The following is a 14,764-nucleotide window of genomic DNA, read 5'->3' as shown; positions in this document are numbered from 1 at the left end:
ATATTTTCTCATGACATCATCATTTTTATTGGCATTAAAAGATTCCTTATGTCACGACCCGACTAGGGCCATGACGGGCACCCGGGGGCTAACCACCGAGCACCACTCATTCTATTACTCATCTGCTTTCATTCATAATTCTTAAGCTCGTAATCATGGAAAACTATTAACATTTGAGACATATTCACTTTATAAACATGAGCCCCCATATATATATATATATATATATATATATATATATATATATATATATATATATATATATATATATATATATATACATACATGAGAAACTGTGAGACCATACTACCCATAACTGCGCATTTACGAGCCTCTACTAGAGTACTAGACATATAGACGGGACAGGACCCCGTCGTGCCCAAAACATACATACACATATATACTAAAAGAATAATCAATGGCACCTCCGAAAATGGAGTGCTCTCAAATCGCCATAATAAGCTCCTACGAGTCCGGATCGCCTCCCCGTCTACTTGTGGGGTACGAACACGCGTCAAAGAAAACGGACGTCAGTACGAACATTGTACTGAGTATGTAAGGCATAAACAACAATGAAATATCAATGAAATGAGGAGGCATCAAATGAGGAGCAATCTGTAACTGACTGTGAATCATAAAAGAAATAATGCATGCTGGCTTACTTCGTAATCATCATCATATCATGTATGCATAAATGTATAAGCTGCCCGACCATATAGGTACGGTGTGATAATCATTAGCATTAGCCTGCGTCCGGAAGCCTCCCGCGTCCGGGTACCATCTCATGCCGCCCACTAGTGGTGTCTGCCCATGCCATTTGGCCATGGTGTATACGCTGCCCGCTTTAGCGGTGACTGCCCGGCCATATAGGCGCGGTGTAACATCATCATTATGTACTCATCATCATATACGCATCATAACATACTCATCATAATGTATGCATGGAAACTCAAAGACAATTATACTCTATCGGGGTGACATAAGGTCGTGAACCCCCGATTCCATTATGGGGCATTCATAAACATTCTGCCTCACCTTGAAGGGACTAGCATAAGGTGAGTGTATATAATGATCAACATCAATAGATTATAGATATCATCATTAGCTTTATAGGAATCATCATATCATGGACTCTAGAATCTTTAGACTTAAGCTTATCATCATCATTATCGTACTCATAGTGTATCTCTTATCTCATATGGCTATTCATGAACAAGGACTCTTAGTTTTCTTGAAGATGGGACATTCATGAAGAAGGAGGAAATTCATACCATAAGATTCATGCCTTAGAAAGAAAGGACTAGCCTCACATACCTTTGTCGTTTAACTAATCTATCGCTTGCTTGTTCTCCTCTAATGCACACGTTCAACCTTCAAGAGAATTCGTATCGACATTAGCTAAACAATTATAGGAACATGCTTACTAAAGCTAGAGAAAATTGGGCAGCATTTCCTTTGTTTATACGACTTTCCTCATATTACATATCAACTCCCAAATATCCATAACAACAATCATAATATCATAAACAACAATCATCATTCATTTACTTTATTCACATTTCACAATTTCACTTCAATTCTCCATAATCATGATCATAGTTCACTATCGTGTTCTTTCACATACAATGTTTATTCCAGGTTCTAAATGTCATTCATAACCTACTTACAATCACAACATATCAACATTCATGATTCATTCCAATCTATGGCTCAACAATGACACTATTCCCCATTTATGACCCATTTTCTATATTCTTCTACAATCCAAGTGTTTCAACTCTTCAATACCTCAAACATCATGAAAAGATCACAAATCTTACCTTAGATATTGTAGGAACAAGCCTTGAGTGGCAATACTCTTCTAGCACCAAAACCCTAGTTCACTCCCAATGGCATTTCTTGACTTAGATGAACTTAAATGGGTTTCACACTCTTGATTCTTGTTGGTTTGATGAAGTTGATCATCAATTTCCTTTGTGTTCTTGTGGATGAAGTATATGGAACCTTATAGAGGTCTTGAGAGAGATGAAGAAGTGTGGGAAATGAATTTAGTGAAGTGGAATCACATATATATATAATTGAACTTATTCAGCTCGTCGGGACTTCCATGGACCCTTATACGGTCCGTGGAACATTTCACGGCCCGTATAAGTGGTCGTGGTTCACCACTGGCCAGACCTCATCTCTGCTGGGTGTTATACGGCCCCTTATATGGATCGTATAATGTTATACGGACCGTATAAGTCGGTCGTATAACCCCTTTCTCCTGAAATGGTCCCCGTCGTTCGTTTAATCTCCAATCCTTATGGAACCTTCTTAACACTTGTTTAACACTTCATTAACAATCTAAGGGACGTTATAACTCTTCTCCAAAGTATCATTAGAATGTCATTAACTCGATACTCGAAATCCTTATCCGACACACAACATATGACTTGCTTTCCTTAACAACTTTCTTTCCTTACCTTATATGCCTTTAAAATCTATATTAAGGTCATCAAATGTCATTTCTTACCTTTCAAAACACCGTATACGTTATTCCCTTCGTTAGTCTATTCACTGTACGCTAACGGGAAACTTTCCGAGGTGTAACACCTTAAAGTTCTTAAAATTTATCAAAATATGTGAGAATGCACAAAGTCATAAAAACTTCAATTAGGGATAAAAAAAAAAGACAAAAAAAATTATGCGAGGACTAAAAAATTGTTATTCTCCATTATATAATATATAGTAGTAATTATGTAACTATGGACTACAAAACTCTATGTATCGTCCCTTGTATATTGTAATTTCTGGTTGCACTTGAATGGCTTGTTGCTGCATTGTATAGGTGTTCACTGATGAGGATCTTTAGCTCTTCTAAACTTTTGTCTTCATATTAGGAATATCCTAATTAAGGGAAGAGGGTTTTGGTTGCTTAGTCTTATTTCAAAGACAAATAAAAACAGAAAAAAGAACCACAAACTAAATCTTAGTTCCTCTCTCTATAGAAAATTCAAATAATTGAGCATCGCAGAAGTATGAACATAAGTTTTTTCTTGCTTCCAAGTATGAATAAAAGTGGATTAGGTAAATGTAACAACAATAGAGCATGAAGTAATATTGTAAATTTAAAACCCGGAGATCAGGTATATTTTGGTATATGAGAAAGTTAAAGATGACTTTGTTTCCGAAGTCTTTGAGCCCCTTGGGTACAGAGTCACCCTTGTTAGGGAGGGCAAAGTGCTTTGCCCCCCAGTGTGGGACTACCCGGCACGAATCCGGATTAGTTACGTGCCAATGCGAGTACCGGACACCGGAAGGAAATCAAAAAAATAAAAAAAAATAAAGAAGCGTTCATCAACCAGCTAAAGTTGATGTATATTTTACTTGGATTCTAACTTCAACTTCAACTCTTCGAGTGCGAAAGATGATTTGTACGCAGTAGTTGCAATTTGCAAATATACAAACAAGTCCGATAGTGATTTGGATCCATCACAATTTGCAACATGTCTATTTGATGGTGTTATTTTCCTTGAATGGCATATGCTATCTAACACGTTACCTATTCATGTGGTTTAATTTCCTCATATTTTATCCCTTCTTGTGACATGACAAACTTACGGGACAAGAAAAAACATAACTTAGCTAGCGTTTGGCCATAGATTTTGGATCAAATTTTTAAAAATTATTTTTAAATATCTGTTTGGCCATATATTTTGGATCAAAGTCAAAAAATCTGTTTTCAAAAAAATTTCAAGTTCCAAAAACTAGTCCAGATCAGTTTTTGAGTTTTCGGGACTTCCACTCACAAAATTTCAATTTTTTTCAAATTTTCAAGTTTCAACATTTCAAAATCTATGGCCAAATGGGAGCTTAATATTATTTGCTTGATGCATCAATGAATACATGACAAATGTTCTAACGTTGTCTGCTTGATGCTGGCATCAAATCCATGGGAACATGACATGTTCTAATGCATATGCCGCCCCCTAAACTTGTCTCTTTTTTTCATTTTGGCACCTCAACTAAGTGTTGTTCCTATTAAACCCCTGACTTGACCTCAAGTGTGTCTATCAAACACAATCCGACTTACATAGCATATATGGTGATTTTTTATTTTTATTTTTAGCCTTACGCGTGAATGTCAATAGCATCCTACTTGGAAAATTCAATCAATTAAAACATCACACTCATTTTAATTATACACATCAGATAGGAAGAAATGTGCTCCTGTGTTATACAAGTGAAGAACCACCACTTGAACCAATCAAATAACAAAATTGGTAAATAAGAAATCAAAATTGGAAACTAAAACTGAAAAATAAGAAACCAAAATTGGAAAATCAAAAATTGAAAAATAAGAAACCAAAACTGAAAACTAAAAAACCAAAACCAAACTTAATATCTGATGTGTATAATTAAAATGGGCGGGGTGTTTTAATTGGTTGAATTTTCCACGTAGGATGCAATTGATACTAACGCGCAAGGCTAAAAAAAGTAAAACTCACCATATATGTTATGTATGTCGGACACTTAAGACCAAGTTCAGGAGTTCAATAGGAACAACACTTAGTTGAGGAGTCAAAATGAAAAAAAAAAAAAAAAATCCAAAAGTTTAGGATGCCGCATATGCATTAAGCCTTATATATTTTTCTTTGTGGTTTATGAGACGATCTCACCTCCCTCGTTTTACTTCTCTTTTTTCCGGGTAACAGATAACATAACCTACTTATCATTATCATAGAACTTTTGCAATCTAACTAAGCGAGATTTTCTAACTATACACTCACTTAATGCTTATAGTTTAACATTATGAATACCATCTTGAGAATTATTTTAAATTTAAGAAGAAAAAAAACTAATTTTATTATGCCTTAAAGAACGATTTTGCCGATCTCTTCACCTTCACTGCAAAATGGGTTGGTTTTCTCGGGATCACGGATCACGGATCAGCTGCTCGTTAATGAAATGGAGGAAGCTCGTATTTTGAAGTGCTAATAATTCAATGGCTGCTCGTTAATGAAGATTTGGAGAGAAAGCAATGATTTGAGTTTGGTGTAAAAGTATTATTTGAAGTGCTAATAATTCAATCATATTGGGAAAATAAAGGGGGCTGGAAAAAATAATTGCAAAACGTATACGAGACAAAACTATAAAAAATAAAATAAAAAATCCTTGTCCCTAGAGAACAAACAATGTTTCAATCAAACATGACCAGTACATGCATTCATCCAGGAAAAAGATTCTCGGGACAGAACTGCTACACAGTACAAACATCTAATGTTTTCGTTCAATATACGTGTGTTATGTTTTCGTTTTTCTTAAGTAATAGCATAAAATTTTAGCGAAGAAATCAGTGACGGAGACACGATTGAGATCAGAAGGATTACATCACAATAGCCTGTTCAGATGTGGTACATGTTATGGCACAGGTATACATATCTTATTTCAACATGGCATACAAGAGAAACACTATAATTTACGGATACACGGGTTCTTTCTGCGTAGGCTTTACTAATTTTGGTGGTGTTTGAAACATGCTCATATACAGCGTCAAAAATCCAATTGATATTTTGCTTGCTTAAGTCGAGCATTTGCACCAATTTGGTCGTCTTCCTCTTTCTTTATCTGGCCCTTCTCCTGTGTCTCTCTTTTTCCTGGTGCATCTGAAGCCGCGTACCTGAAAAGCAAAGTGAAAAAACTGCATCATTATTGGAAGTTGAAAGATGTTTGATACGAGAAAAAGAGCAAATCTGAAATGGATAACGCATATTAGTAAAAGAAAGAGAAAAAGAAAGTGCACGATAAAATATTTCTGACAGACTCCATATGTTCGCACCCAGACTTCATTGTCCAAATAGTGCTGTTAACCGTGGTCATGGATAATATTCACTCACTTCAGCCCAGAATAAAAATGCAATATATAATACAATTCAAGTCTTTTTAGTAATAAAATCCCCGAGGGTCAGTAGTGAGTGGTTCAAAACTCGGCGGATGATGGGTTCCCTCTATCTTTCTCCACTTAAATAACAGGCTTTAGTGTGTAGCGGGATACGAACCCATGACGTGTGCCTAATCCACACATTATATGTTGAGCTCGTACCACTAGACCAAACCCCTGGGGCGCTATACTTTGAGCCAAGTTGGGCAAGCCCTTCTACTCAAGCACCCATAATGTACACAGCACCATAAAAAATGCCAATGAAAAAGAAATATGTTCATACATAAGCAAAGAATTAAATCCACCAAACCCATTCATTCATGTATTTCCTTGAGAGTCTATCTTTATCTCACTTAGATAAGCATAAATACAAACATAAAACCTCGGGTGACAGGCTCAGAAGGCTCTAAATTAAACATCTCACAATTCACTACGCCGGCCAAGAAAGGAATTTTCTAATATTTCCAATTTACCAGTTCACATAACTGGTCAAATCAATAAGGAGCATCAAAAATGTGATATTGGAAATGTGGAATTGCATTTTTCTTGTTTTAATGCCAAGCTCTTAATATCCAATTAGTGAGACAACTTGACTCATGAAATAAGAGTGCTTCTCAAGTTTCCAAGAAACAGTTATCTACAACCGCAACTAAAGCAAAATCTTAAGAGCAGTTTAAGACATAGATCACAATCAAATAACTACAAAACCTCTAAAGATTGCCGAGACCTTATGCAGGCAAACTTCACTATTTATGATTTACTACAACTGTAGTCAGCAAACTGCATTTCTAGCATGCAGTGGAAACCTAAAAATGACTCGAATCAGATGAGGACACCAAAACTCCAAATGAAGTATTCTCAAGCAGAAATTACGGGAAGATGCTTCAATTGATCCAAAAGAAAGCATACGTACATCATTGTAGAATTCGACTATGAGCATCGAAACCCAATATACTTCATCCATCATCCACCAATATGTATCATCGGTCTATTTGGAGTTTTGGCGATTTCAAACATCCCAGCATGAGAAGCTTTCTTCCTTTTGACCTGAAAAAGGACGAACGAATCAAAAGAAATGCAGATAATATTGCAAACATAGCATGAGTCTTAAATGCTAAACGATATGGAAGGAAGTTAGTCTTAGCCTGATGAAGGCATGCGGCTACAAAATAAGTGGAACAAAGAAAAAAGATACAAATGGCAAAGATGCAAGCAACAAATAGTGTTGGAGTCTATTACTAGCTACATACCGCTGCCCCAATGATCTCCCTGAGTTTATCATCACCCTCACCAAGACGAAGAGGATCCCTCAAGCTCACCTGGAGAAAGTAAAAAAAATAGATGTAATACAAGGAAGCACATATATTTCATCATTGATGCATGCACCGGCTAGTGTGACTAAAAAGCTGGAAACAATTTGGAGGAATTTCTTTTGGGGCGCCGCAGATGAAACTAAGTAATATCACCTAGTCAGTTGCCAGTTGAGAGGCCATCACATCCCCGAGGAAGTATGGAGGACATAGAGTGAAAGACCATGGGATGTTCAACAAACCTTTGCCTATGGTTATGGAGATTTGGGATGAGGAGCATGCTTGTTGGAGGGAGGCGGTTGCAGAAAAGTATGGTACCAGCGATGGGGTTGGAGGACTCAAAAAATCACAATTTCATTTGGATGTGGGCTTTGTAGGAGTATTATGATGGGATGGGAAGAGTTCAGTGGCCACATTATAAACAAGGTGGATGGTGGAAGCAAAATTAGATCTTGGGGACACAAGTGGTGTGGAGATAAGGTGTTGAGACTTGCCTTCCCCAACTTAAACAGAATTTCGAGCTAGAGAGAATCGACAGTGCAACAGATTCGGAGAATACATGTGTTTGTGGTTGGGTGGGGTGGGTGTGGGGGTGGGGTGGGGGGATCTAGAATCTCACATTTAGAAGAAATCTACTTGATTGGGAGGTGGGTGAGTACTAGAGCTTGTAGAATTACTCTACAAACAGAATGTATCACATAGCAGCATGATAGGTAGAGATAGGAGACAGGGAAATGGACAGTTCTCAGTTAAATCATATTAACAGAAGCTTCTTTTGGTGAGAGTTGAAGTGGATTTTCCGCATCTTCCGATATATATACCTAGGGCGCCTAGCAAAGCATGCTTCTTTGTGGGGTTGGCAGCAAAGGGAGCGATATTGACAGCCGAGAATCTAAGGAAGAGAATGATCATACATGTCAGTTGGTTTTCTATCTGTAGATCCTCAGGAGAAGACGTGGATCATCTCTCATTACATTGACTACGAGTCTGCCGAGTTCAAAGGGATTGCATAGTGGAATTTCAAAGGGAGTAAAAGAGGACCCAGGGCATGGGATGTAGTCCCACTAGCTCTTATGTGGGTTGAATGGAGGAGGAGGAGTAGAGGAGCGTCTAAAGGGGTCAAGAGAGATTTTGCACAGGTGAGGAATAGCCTCTTGGCTCTAATTTCTTTTTGGTGCACCCATGAGGTCCTTGCTTGTATCGATGAGTGGGTGACTTTTGTGGAGAACCATAATTGGTGTAGGTTTCCCTACTGTTCGGTATAATCCTTGTGTACGCAGATTCCCCCAACATTAATAAAACTATTTACCTCATAAAAACAATGATATCTACTAAAAAGTTATGTCTAAGTCATGGTAATAAGCCATAATAGTAATCTCAAACAACAGAAGGAGGTAGAGACCATGAATCCAATAGTTACTGAAGCTACAGTTTAATCTCATTTATGAAATTGGATCCCTTGTATTAATATGAATGGAAAAATATAAGGCCTAAAACAAAGGAATATAGAGAGCACTGATGGGGCCAATTTATAGAGGAATTTCACGAAGCTGCATTTACATAATATGAATAGCATGGTTCAACTAACCAAATAATTCCTTCTGGTAAGTTCTTCAACTGATCGGGATAGATAGAACAGGAATAAGGAACAGGTACTGCATGGATGATGAATTGTATCTAAGAAGAATAAGAATCACAATACTAACTTATAATCAAAATAGTAAGTCGTGTGGGAAGACGATGCAACTTTTACTATTTGAAATGAGGTTTACAGATATGACAAATATATAGTTGATAGGACAAAACTAGGAGTAAATTGTACAGCTATTTGAACACTTAATTTCAAACAAAACTCTACAATTCCATGAGACTGGAAAATCGAAGATAGTCAATTATGGATCTTCATACTCATGTTTATAACTCCTTTTTTCTGCCTAGGATATCCCTAGTGACTGGAATTGAACAAGTAACTCCAGTTGATATTCTTGTGGAAGAAATCCAGAAAAGGATAGCATAGACAAAAGGGAAAAAAGGGACATCCTGCATCAATGCTACCACTCTGTCCTGTCTTGCCTCTTTTTTCCTCTTCTTTTTTTCAGCTGTGGAAGATAGGACTTGGTAGTACTGGTGGATCTTTTGGTGACAGGAATTGTAGTCCTTCTAGGTTTTAGATTTTTTGGACACTTTATTCCCTCCAGTTTGGCCTAAATAGTAAAGACCATTAGTTTTCTCATTCACTAGTAGCAGAAAAGTGAAAAACACCTTATTCTCTCCCCTAGTTTCTCATTTTTTTCTCTTTATTGACTCTTTCACCCAATTTTTATTCTTTATTTTCTACAGCGGCAGAGTAAAAGTTCTACACCAAGCTCCATCACTCCACTCTGCTTATTTGCTTGACTAATGTCTCCCTTCTCTTACCAGCTACTACTTTTCATCTCCTGCATCTAATGGTTGGAGGTCCCTGCAAATTCATCTTCTTTCTCCCCTACTTTTTCACTCCTCCTTGCCAAATTCACCAGCGAGAACAAATGTTAGACGAAAGGACTCAAGCTGATAAAGAAGAAGATAGTAGGAACTGCTAGAAGAGAAGAAGGAATTATTTGGTTAGTAAAGTGAAGACAAGGAAACGTATAATATAGTAAACTTCTCCAATAGTGGCGAATCTAAAATCCAGCCGTTACATTTTTTGTTCAAAAGGAAAGGGAGCTACGAGTGTTATCTGAAGTAGCAGGAGCTTGAGACCAAAGGAAAAAATTACAAGGCGTTATGTGCTCATATTGAGAAAAAGAAGATATGATATTCACCTCTGAGGAGCCGAACAGGCAAACTTTAAAGTTTCCATCAGCTAAAAGTCGCAGTCTGTTACAACCAGCACAAAAATGCTCAGTCATTGATGTAATAAATGAAACAGAGCCTTGATGCCCATCTATCCTGAAATTCTTAGCAGTCTCTGAGGGATGATCTTGAATTCTCTGAAGCCCTGTAAATTTTTCAACCTGCTCCGTGTTATTGAGTGACTTAGGTAATGTAGAAAACTGACTTAAAGGAGAAGCGTCTGTCAAAGTCTACCGTACCACTTTGTCAAACATTTCAGCATAAGGTACTAGCTTCTTGACATTCCAGACATTCCCATCAAACGGCATAAACTCAATAAAACGGACATTGATTGGCCTTTCGCGCGTCAACTCAACGAAATCACAAATTTCATCATCATTGAATCCACGCATTACAACACAATTTACCTGATTTAGAACACACACCAAAAGAAAACATAAATAATATAACACAAAGCAGACTATAAGGCAGAGTTGAAAACTTCTATCATCAGGAAGCTAGTTTTTCAAATCAAGTCCTCACTAAGATCTTCCATTTCCATACGTACAATTCAAAGAATCTCAAGCAAAAGCTGTAGATTTTTCATACATAAAGTAGTACTAAGAAATCATCAGGACGCAAAACAGGATATTGCTGCCTTAGTCCCATTTTTTCAACTTTTTACAATTTAGAAAATCAAACATATCCTACTTTTACCATGATTTCTAAATTTCTTTTGTACTGCTTCTCAGTTCTCTATATTAAATTGGTAGTTTTAGTTATTTCCACAGTCTCTAAATCTTTAATTTCGGATCGAATAAATAAATTACCAAAATCTGGTACTAAACCAAAAACTTGATCAAGCAAATCCTCAAGATTCAAATTAAGTAAGCTGACACAGGAAGGAGTATCATTTGACGGAGAATACAATAACATAATCATGCTAGAGAGAACTCACTTTGACAGGATTATATCCCAGCTCTACTGCAGTATTAATTGACTCCATTACTCTTTCGTGCCCTTTGCGCCTAGTCATAAACTCAAATTTTGCTGGAACCAAAGTGTCTAAGCTTATGTTTACCAAATTAAGTCCAGAGTCTTTCAGCTTTGGAAGTTTTTTTCCTAGAACAATCCCATTTGTAGTCATCGCCAGGGTTTTAACGCCCTTCAAGTTTGATAGTTGCAAGCAAAGTTCTTCAATATCTTTCCTAATAGTTGGTTCCCCACCAGTCAAACGAATTTTATTCACTCCAGAGCTAACAAACAAACCTGCCAAGCGAACAATCTCATCCTGAGATAGAATTTGAGGACTAGGAGTGAGTTCTACACCCTCCGCTGGCATACAGTAGTGGCATCGTAAATTGCAACGTTCAGTCAATGATATTCTCAAATATGTGTGCCTCCTCCCAAATGAATCGACCAACATGTCAGAAATAGGTCTATCTTTGGATGGATTTTCGGACAATGTCTCACATGAAGTTGAATACATCTTTGAAGAGGACCCATTGAGATGACTAGTAGTTATACTTTGACCACTGCTGCTTGCAAATAGTAATGATGCTCTACATGAAAAGCCAGCCTGTAGATTAACTATCAGTCAGTTGCAAGTAAACAATTGAGGAGTAGTTGGAGGAATAGTTAAAACTGCACAAACAAATGGAGAACAAAAGTGAAGGACAAAGAAAGAGGGCCTGGATGCTGGCAGCCAGAAGTAAAATATATCTAGCTGTCCTATTTATTTTACTAAATGTCGAAAAAAGCAGGAGGTACATGAAACACCTCTGTTAGCTGCCTGAGCTCAACTTGTCCATTATTAATCAACTTACAACAGAGCTCAATCTGTAATACAAGCAGTTGAGAAACTGTGAGGCACTAACGCCTGCTCTTGCAGCATAGAGCTGACCAGTGGCTTCTCTACCAAACATATCTGTCAAGCACTACATTTATAACAAAATAATATAATAGACTGATTTTCCATCACTCTGATATAAAACAAAAAGCTAATTGTTTCAAACCGAAACATAAATAGCCACTAGCAGCTTCACCATCTCCGTTTCACGCATAGTAGCTGCTACAGCTCCTTATTTCCCAATATTTCTCAAAATCTTAACATATAAAGTAATCCTTTCTTTTTCTCATTCCTCTTCTAACATAACTTAACAAAGTTATTTTTTTAATAAATTCTCCTCACTCTCTCAATTGCAACTTGTGGAATAGTTCATCAGCTTGAAGGTCCCAATTATTCGGCACCATTCTCTTTCTTGTATGTCTAAAACACCTAGAACATTTCTATGATTAAAAACACTTCATTTTTCACATTCTCGTTTTGTCCTTAAGAACGTGCTCTTACAGGAATTGACAGGACTTGTTATAGGTCCTCTGGATCAAGTAGACCGGTACTACAGTTCATATTTAATAAGGTAAATAATTTTATTGATAATGGAAAACTCTAGGATATACAAGCATTATACCAAAAAGTGGAGTATCTATAACGCGACACTCATTATTCTATACACATTGGAACCTCATGGGTGCACCAAAAGGAAATTGGGAATGAAAGGTTATTCCTCAAATGTACAAGACTGTCACCAAGGTTACTTTTGGAGTTTTATGCGTATAAACGTTATATATACAGCCTTCTTTTCTTTCTTAAAATCCTTATCTAGTCAAATACTACGAAATAAATAAGGACAAGAGTAGTAATAGATATTGAAATTAGGACAGGGAGAGAACTAGATATGATTTAATAATCCACGGCAAACATAGAAATGTAAATATAGACCAACTAGGACATCTCAAGATTTAAGATCACGTTCATTGGTTTCTGTACTAACAGTATCAATTTTAATATCATGGTTTCAACTTCCAGGAAGTCATCTGCTTCCAAGGACCAAAGAAAATATGGCATGTTCACCCTTTTCTGTTATCTAGTTTCACATTCATGATTGCATTTTCAATTAACAAAATCTTACTTGTAAGCGTTATTAAAACTCCTAGAAATTCTATTTGAAACAATAATTTTTCTACATTTAAATGATGACTAATTCAAACTCAAATTTGTTTCTTCAAAACAATAGTGGTTATATGTGAAAATGGTTGGTAAAGCCCAAATCCATAAAAGAATAGCAGGTGGGACTTTCTTAGACAAGACAGATAGATATCTCACTCAACAAGGGCTCTACCATCCACCTAATTTGAGAAACCTACTCATAAGTAATTGACATAGTTTTAATTTCAAAGCAGCATAGAAAAGATTATTGATCTAAGATAATTAGAGTTCTAAATTGGAGTAGTTCCAGGGGGAAAATAATCAGACTGCTAGAAAATTTATCTGGAACTCCAAGTTTTATTATAATCAAAACTCACATAACTTGACTATGTAACAGAAACTTGAGGTTGATCATGAAACAGATAAATATAATTCGAAGGTACAAAATGATGTCCGTGCAGCTATCAACAGCTGATTTGTTCAACTTCAATTAAAATCACAAACCTATCAAGAACATAGTTTTTCCTGTGAAAAGTAAATTAAAGATGAAAAGGTAAAAGGGAAGGAACATACAGAGGTTAGAGGCCATTGGAAGAATCTAAAGATAGAAGGCCGCATTTGGAAGAGCAGAATAATTCAACCTTTCTTGATGAATGAATCAGTTAATAAACCTTATCGTTCAGTTGAATTTGGCTGAAGAGAAAAGAGGAGAGAATTGGAAATAGTTTATATAGAGTTTAAAAATGGAGAGGGAAATAATAGGAAAGGGATAAAGACAAGAGCATTGAGGTTATTTGTGAAGTTGTTGGACCAACGGCAGTGAGACGCCCGTATATTGCAATTTGTGAACCGCGATGGAGGGATATAGGTAGGTAGCAGCTAAGCAGAGAGGATCTTTGTCTCTTGCGATCCGCTGAAGGTCAGCACTACCCCACCCCCCTGCCCCGCCCTTTTTTTTTATCCTACTTACAAGCATACGTCAAATGAAGGAGAGCTTGGCAGAAGCGATAAATTTATTGTTATGTGATCAGAAGATCACGAGTTTGAGTCGTGAAAATAGTGTTTTGCAAAAATATACGGTAAGATTGCGTACAATAGACCCTTGTAGTCTGGCTTTTCTCCGGATCCCGTGAATAGCGGGAACTTAGTGAATCGAGCTGTTCTTTTTACAAGTATACGTCAAATCGTAAGGAAACGTAATAAATTAGTGCACATATCTTATTTATATATCAGATTAAAATTAATTGCTTTAATATTTAAACTTATCATTATTTTCTCTTTATAAGTCAATTTGTAGTACTCCTCTTGTATATAAAATTCGAAAAAAGGGATCAAAAATGTCTTTGGACTATTAGAAAAGGTATACATATACTCTTTGTCCATCTAATTGGCTAAAATAACCCCTCCGCTCGCCTTTTTGGCTCACTTATGTCCTTTGACTAACGATCAACGCTGAATTAAAAAATATATATATATTTAAATTCCACGTTGCAACTTCTTATTGGCCGAATTAAAATACATGTGATCCCATTAAAATGAACCACCCATATGTACTCATTTTTCAGATTAACCCGCCCTAAACACTAACCCTTTCCGAATAAAAAGTCTAATTGAAAAAAGAGACCACCACTCACATCAAACTCCATGGAAGCAAAAGCACCATGGAAGTTGGAGAGCCTATACCAAATCGTTTAGTAGCACATGGACAGATGCGATGGATTTCGAATC

The 14,764-nt window shown here is 36.7% G+C and overlaps 1 protein-coding gene across 1 annotated transcript; it reads right to left on the bottom strand.

The window, feature by feature from the left end:
- Window positions 1-5,353: 5,353 nt before the first annotated feature.
- Window positions 5,354-13,958, bottom strand: LOC132063447 (GTP 3',8-cyclase, mitochondrial). The gene is made up of 7 exons (XM_059455989.1): window positions 13,610-13,958; window positions 11,006-11,626; window positions 10,308-10,475; window positions 10,038-10,229; window positions 7,174-7,242; window positions 6,837-6,970; window positions 5,354-5,662 (listed from the first exon to the last, which is right to left on the bottom strand). Exons 1-6 carry the CDS (start codon window positions 13,652-13,654, stop codon window positions 6,887-6,889), a joined length of 1,179 nt encoding a protein of 392 aa, XP_059311972.1. The 5' UTR covers window positions 13,655-13,958; the 3' UTR covers window positions 5,354-5,662; window positions 6,837-6,886.
- Window positions 13,959-14,764: the final 806 nt, after the last annotated feature.

Source organism: Lycium ferocissimum, chromosome 7 (genome assembly GCF_029784015.1).
Source record: "Lycium ferocissimum isolate CSIRO_LF1 chromosome 7, AGI_CSIRO_Lferr_CH_V1, whole genome shotgun sequence".
NCBI classification, from domain to species: domain Eukaryota; kingdom Viridiplantae; phylum Streptophyta; class Magnoliopsida; order Solanales; family Solanaceae; genus Lycium; species Lycium ferocissimum.
Note: the sequence above shows the minus strand (reverse complement) of the source record. Positions and strands in the feature narration are given on the sequence as shown.

What these genes read in the sequence shown, in the direction of transcription:
- LOC132063447 (XM_059455989.1), bottom strand. Translation starts at nt 13,654, where the DNA reads ATGCGGCCTTCTATCTTTAGATTCTTCCAATGGCCTCTAACCTCT. An exon ending in TGGGATATAATCCTGTCAAA is followed by an intron (nt 10,476 to 11,005) that starts GTGAGTTCTCTC and finishes GTTCTAAATCAG; the next exon opens with GTAAATTGTGTTGTAATGCG. An exon ending in CTGAAATGTTTGACAAAGTG is followed by an intron (nt 10,230 to 10,307) that starts GTACGGTAGACT and finishes AACACGGAGCAG; the next exon opens with GTTGAAAAATTTACAGGGCT.